General features: G+C 48.5%; 1 protein-coding gene across 2 annotated transcripts in view; it reads right to left on the reverse strand.

Annotated features, from left to right (window-relative positions):
• Positions 1-6,351, reverse strand: part of DNAAF9 (dynein axonemal assembly factor 9) — a 72,972-nt gene extending 66,621 nt beyond the window's left edge. For both annotated transcript variants that reach the window (XR_010743446.1, XM_066317466.1), the window contains exon 1: positions 6,267-6,351. Coding sequence is in view for 1 of the 2 variants with exons in the window: in XM_066317466.1 (XP_066173563.1) it covers positions 6,267-6,349 (83 nt within the window). In the remaining variant the exon portion in view is untranslated. The remainder of the gene's footprint in view (positions 1-6,266) is intronic.
• Positions 6,352-6,844: the final 493 nt, after the last annotated feature.

The following is a 6,844-nucleotide window of genomic DNA, read 5'->3' on the forward strand; positions in this document are numbered from 1 at the left end:
GATATAGGGTACTGTTTTAATTTTATCGGGATCTCAGGGTTTTTAATTTTGACCATAAAGGGAGGTATCTTTAATTGTCCTGCACTTTCAGGTGTATACCAAACTTCAGGATTTATTTCTTGTTCATCTTCTACTCTAAGAGGACAGAGTCTTATTTTCAGTTCTTTTCCCTTAACTTCTAAATTTATTCCCAATTCAATTATCAAGTCTCGTCCCAATAGATTAAATTCAGCTTCGGGTACTATCAAAAAATCCCCCACCCCCAGTTTGGATTCTGCTTCTATTAAAATGTCTTTAGCCACCCCGGCTTTGAACGGAATCCCACTCGCTCCCACAACGAGGGCTGTTTCCCGTGATGAATTACACCCGGGAGGCAGACTCTGTAAGGTGGACCTTTCAGCCCCCGAATCCACCAGAAACTCTACCTCCTTAGCTTGGGGACCTAGTTTTAATTTTATCAAGGGCTCTGGATGTTTCGGGGTCCCCAATATGTAGAGCCCCTGACTCCCCTAATCTTCTTTAAACATTTTTTCATCCTGTATCCTGACTCTGCAGTCTCTTTTAAAGTGTCCCCGTTTACCACAATAGAAGCAAGTCTTTTCTTCTTTCTTCTCTACCGGTCCCCCTTGCTTTGGGGGTGGTCTCCGGGTTCTCTCCCCCTTACCCTGCCTATCCGATTCTCTACTTTCCCTGACTGCAGCCACCATCATTCTAACTTGTCTCTTATGACCCTCTTCTTCCCTCCTAACATATACCCTCTGTGCTTCTCTTAATAGCTCATCCAAACCTCTATCTTGCCAATCTTCCAATTTTTCAAGTTTCTTCCGAATATCCTCCCATGATTTTGCTACAAAATGTGTTTTTAGTAATGCTTGTCCTAACGGTGTTTCAGGGTCTAGGCCCGAATACAACTGCAGATTTTTTCGTAATCTCTCCAGCCATTCCGTGGGGGTTTCATCTTTCTTTTGTCTTTCATTGAATGCTTTATTAATATTTTGGCCTCTTGGAACAGCCTCTCTAATACCCTGGATGATAATAGTCCTAAGGTCTTGCATGTGTCCTCTATGGTTTTGGTCTTGATGATTCCAGAGAGGATTCTGTAAGGGCCATTTGGTATCGGCTAAGGGCCCCTGGACATGCTGGGCGTCCCAAATGCGCATCCCAGCACGTCTGATCATATTCTTTTCCTCTGCGGTAAATAATATGTTCAGAATGGACTGCAACTCCTCCCATGTGTATATGTTAGGTCCTAGGAATTGATCCACTCTTTCTGCTACCCCTAAAGGGTCTTCCAGGATGTTTCCCATCTCTCTTTTAAAATCCCGTACGTCACCTGAGTTAAGAGGTACGGATATAAATCCCATCTGTGGTTGGGGACCCCCCATCGGCATTTCCCTTAAGGGAAATAGGTTATGTTGCCGGGTTTTGCTACGTGTTTGCGGTCCCTGCTCCAGTTCCTCCTGCTCACTTTGCTCGGGGTGAGGCGGAGGGGGAGCCAGTGGTGACGGGGGTATATAAGGTGGGGGTCCCATGGGAATTTCTTCCTCTTTTCGAGCCTTATGTTCCTTAGATCTTTTTTCCTCTGAAAGTTTGAAAATAGCGACCCCTGGTGTCGTCAGCCAAACTGCCGCATAGTCACTTTCCTCCTGACTGAAAGGGGTTTTGGAGTTCACCCAAAAGTTCAATAACTGCTGTACCCAATCATCAGCTGACCCATACATCGGCCAACACACATCTTTTGATATTTTCTGCCCTCCCCAAACCTTTACACAATAATGTATCATTTTAGACTTATCTTTCTCCCTTATCCCGGGATAATGTTCCCAATTCTCCAGCATGAATCCTAGCGGGGAGTTCCTAAGTACTGGAGGGGGCTTTATGGGTGGAGGGGGCTTGCTTTTCCCCTGTCCCATCTTCCGGAGTGCCTTCTTTTCACACGTATTCACTCGCTTCCCCTGGTTCGTGGCTCACGCCCTCGCGGGCAATGAGAAACGCACTACTGAGGGTCCGCTCTCACTTGGGAAATCCGGCTGCCGGTTTCCCTCTCACGCACACATCATACGTCACACTCCGGGATTCCCGACCCCGACCGAACGGATTCCCCTGCTCAACGGGCAGTACTCACGCGCTCCTGCGTCTTCGTCCGGACTCCTGTGCACAGAATTTATAGGGTCGACCGGTCTTTTCCCTGCCTTTGCTTTGAATTTCGGATCGTCGGTGGGAGTGGGGTGAAGACCGGGAGCCAAGGCCACCTATTATTGTAGGTGGGGCGCCTCCTCAAGCCCCTCACGAGTCCACCAGCATTCCCATCCGAGTCACGGCACCAAATTGTTACCAATTTATGACCAAAAGCCAATTATGGTTTCCAATTGAAATTTTATTAATTACAGCAAGCAAAGCAAAAGCAGTTTCAGCGCTGGGCGACAGGTGGGCTCTTCGTCCCACAAACCCGCCGCGCCGATCCGGGGTCTCTGGTGTCCTCTTATACAGTTCTGTTCCTTGTCGACGTGACTGTCCTCGATGTACTCTGCGCATGTCCATCCTGTGTTGCTAGGGTCTTGATTAGCCTTTCCTCAGATGCAGTTAATCATCGCAATTAGCGTGTCCCTGAAAATGTTTATCTCAACAGGAAGGGGTCAGTAAAGTTATACAATTTATCTATCTCTTGATTTAGTGAGCAGACATTCTTTATCTATCTCCCTTCATCCTTGATTTAGTGAACGGACATACCTTACTTATCTCCCTTCACTCCTTCTAGTGAACAAATGTACTTTATTACATCTATATCCCATCACCCTTCTAGTGAACAAATGTACTTTATTACATCTATATCCTATTACCCTTCTAGTGAATAAAACATCTATTTCCCTTCACCCTTCTAGTGAGCAAAGCATCTATATCCCTTCACCCAGATTTAGTGAACAAACACACTTTATCACACCATTCATATTCAAGGAACAGGGCTTTTCTCTTTTTTTTTTTTTTTCCTCATGTACTTCATTTTAAATCTGCTCTTTGCATTGCTAAAATACAGCACATTCCTTAAGAAAAAAATAAATTCCAGTGAAACTGTCCTCTTATAAAATCCTGAACGCCAGCATAATTACATAAGGAACACACGGGCACAGACTGTTAATCTTTCATCACAGACCCTACAAAAACTGGTTGGAAAACCACAATAACTCTTTGGTCTCGTGCTCCCAAATACCCAGCTCATGGAAAAAAAGCCACATATCTAACCACGATGTGATTAACAACAGGTTTAGAGCAGGAGAATGTTAAGCACACAGGAAGAGACAACAGAAAAATTAACCCAAGGACTCATTTTGCACTTCCCCCCATGGACACATGGTGAGAACTCATCTGTATTATGTTACCAGCATGGATAATGAATGATGAGGATTTGCTCGTTCTGTTTTACATAAAGGTAATTCCGATTGGGTGGGTGCAGAGCGCTCTGAAATAGAACAAATCCACATTGATTTTCTAATACAGTTATTTAAAACAAACACTTCACGGGAATTTTGTTCAGAAATGCCTGTATTCACGAGGAAAACACTTATTCACCACTAAACACAGGCACATGAAAGATGACATCACCTCCCAAAAAGACTTCCCCTTTTTTGGGCAGCACTCCGCTCTCACTTAAGGGATTTTTTCTTTCTATTTACAAACCCATTCTTTACTTGTTACAATGCCGAGGGTCGCCAGCTCCCAAGGTGCCACAGAGCAGACCAAAACTCTCAAGTATGTGGAAGAACTCCAAGAATTATCTCTGGCCCTTTCTCTAGTCTTTATATAGTCTGAAGAATTTTCCATTCCTGTTTGGGGACTTGGGGGCAGGGGGAGGAGGGTAATGGATTGTTTTGTTTTAAGTTATTTTTATTAACTGCCTGCTATCTGCTGACTGCCTGGGAAATATATTGCAAACACTGGCCTCCATCTGGCCTGACAAAAAAAAATTTAAAAAAAGAACTGCACAAGAATGAATGTTAAGGAGGGAAAAAAACTAACAGATGACATGGCTCCTACAAATGCACCAAATTACAGTTGCTGGCTGCATCTCCCAGTGGAGCTCAAAAGCTTGCAGATGTTCAGAGTCTGAATGTTCTCATGACAACCCTAAAACAGGGTCTCAGATTACAAAAATCACTCAGGAAGAGGAAGGTTTGAGTGGAAACCATTTTCTCTTTCAGCAATATTTTTTTTTTTTTTTTACCATCTTGGCATTTCCTTACCCCTCGTGAATTTTTAGATACTTTACAGCTCTAAAGAAATACTAATCTCTTTCTAAATAATTAATTTATTCAGTGAAAAAAATTATTTGAAAAGGTCACAATTTTTTCTGTCTTATTTTCAATTCAATCTTGAACAGCAGGCAGAGAGGGAACATAACCAGCACAGAACAGCCATGTTCACGTGTTTCAAGCAAGAACAACCTCCATTTCTCTCTCTCTCTCACTGCAGAAGTCCTCATGTCACTGCCAAATTGTCCAAAAAGTGAAAATGCTTTTGTCCCCTTCTTGTGCTTAACATAAAAGCTGTTTGGTTTCAGTGTTTGTTTGTTTTTTAATTGAAAATCTGCAGCAAACACAGGCCCAGGTAGCTTGGCCAAGTGTTTGTCTGCGATTCACGTGCAAGGTCTCCGTTCCCTGATTATCTGGCTTCCCACTGGTGAATACTTCCATGTATTGTGCTCTAACTATTGAAAGCATCAAGGACTTCAGTTCCTGGGCTGTCCTTTGTGGTACCATAAAACAGAATCATGGAATCATTTTGGATGGAAAAGCTCTCTAAGACCATCAAGTCCGACGTTACCCCAGCACTGTCAAGGCCACCATTAAACCTCTTCCCTAAGAGCCACAAAAATGTCTTTTAAATGCCTTCTAAGTACCTGGCCACTCTACTACTGCCTTGGCCAGCCTGTTCCAGTGCTGGACAATCTCTCCAGCAGAGAAATGTTTCCTAATATCCAACCTAAACCTCTCCTGGCACAACTTGAGGCTGTTTCCTCTATTCAGACCTTTCAGATAATGGGCTGCAGCCTCATACACATGGGTGCAGCTTAAGTCTCCAAAAGCAAACAGCTCTGGCAACCCAAGGATACCTGAGCTGACACCTGAGCTCCCACAGAGCCAATGCCACCATCTCACATGTCCCCATGCCCCAGCTCCTGTGGAGCCCTACTCAACATAGTTTCAGAGCTCAGGAAATTTTATTACCTTTGTATCCACAAACCCCCTCAGCAGCAGGTGCCCACACAAATACAGCATCTTCTTTCTCTCAATAATCCCCAGCCCCTCCCAAACCTCAAGCTATCCCTACCCTAATTCACTTTTCCTGCCTTTCACAAGCCTCTTTATTCCCTTACTGCCACGACATCCCACGCCTACTCCCTCCCAAATCAGTCCCAGGCTTATGCCCTACAGAAACACAACCCCAACCCCACTCTCTGCACACCAGCCCTGCTCCAAGCCCCCCCCGATGTCCTGCTGCTCCTCATCCACCGCAGCCTCCCACACACCCTCCTCCAACAGGATTCCGCCTTTGACAATCCCTCCATCCACAAGGTCACATCAGGCTCCTGTCTGCCGCCCTGTCAGGGCCACCAACACCTCCCTCCCGGTAGCCACCTGCCAAATCTACCTGTCCCCATCATGCAAATCTTTTCCCTCCCCTTCCCTGCCCCTGACATGCTGCTCCAGCCCCTCAAAACCCCCTTAATGACCCCGAATCCGACCGCAACAGCCCCCCACAACTCAGGCCCCCGGCACGCCAGAAAACCTCTCCTCAATGCTCCAGCACTTCTGTCCCACCCCCAAAGCCGTGCACTCCCATCCTTCCCACCCCAACGCCTTCAATTAGGCGTTAAACCCTATTTTATCCCCAATCAGCACCGTCAGCTCTGTGAACTACCCACCTTCTCCCATATCAAACCCCTTAGCACCCCATCCTATTCCTTAAAACCTCTCCCCAAGCCCTCTATTCCAGCGCACTCCAGCACCTCCAAAGCCCTGCGTCCCCCGCCCCATAACAGGCGTTTAACCCTATTTCCTCCACGAGCAGCGCCACAGCTGTGAACACCTCAGCTTCTCGCACACCAAATTCCACCTCCGTTCACCACAACCCTCCACACACCCCTCTTCAGTGCGCCTCCAGGAGCCCCCCACTCTGCATACCCCTTCCCCACCCCGCAGCCCCTTCAGCGCAGCCCTGCCGCTCGCTGTCAGCCCCCTCCTCGCCTTCCCCGCTGCCCCCTCCGGTACCTGACGAAGGGCCCCGGGGCTCGGGGCCGGGCTCGGTGCCGCGGGGGCGGCGGGAGGAGCGCGGAGCGGCCGCACAGCGCCATGGCGACCGCGATGCGCCGGAGGAACGGGGCGGCTCCGCCACTGCGGCCCTGCGCTCCGCCCAGCGCCGCGCGCACCATTCGCCTCGGGAGGGGGAACGACATGGCACACCCGCATCGCTCACCCCGAACACAGCCCTTCTGTCCGCGGAGGATTTATCTCGAGTTTTTTTCTCGTCTGACAGGAAGCGCGGTCGGGAATTCTTGGACAGCGGCCCTAGCTGGGAGTAAACATAGAGGGGATGCGGTTGGTCACCCCTTCTCCATGAATGGGCTCGTCCAAGTCCAGCCCCCTGCTCACACACCCCTCACCCCCCCTCCCCAGCCGGTCGCTCATGGGCGCTTCCAGCCCCCACGGCTGGTGATGTCCCCCCCCCACGACGGGGCGTGGGCTCGTCCTATGCCGGGGAGTCCCCGGGAGCGGGACAGGGGATCTCCTGGGACCCCCGGGCAGGGGTGACACGGAGCCCCCTGGAACCCCCTGAAACCCTTGGGGAG

This window comes from Sylvia atricapilla, chromosome 4, assembly GCF_009819655.1.
Source record: "Sylvia atricapilla isolate bSylAtr1 chromosome 4, bSylAtr1.pri, whole genome shotgun sequence".
Lineage (NCBI taxonomy): Eukaryota > Metazoa > Chordata > Aves > Passeriformes > Sylviidae > Sylvia > Sylvia atricapilla.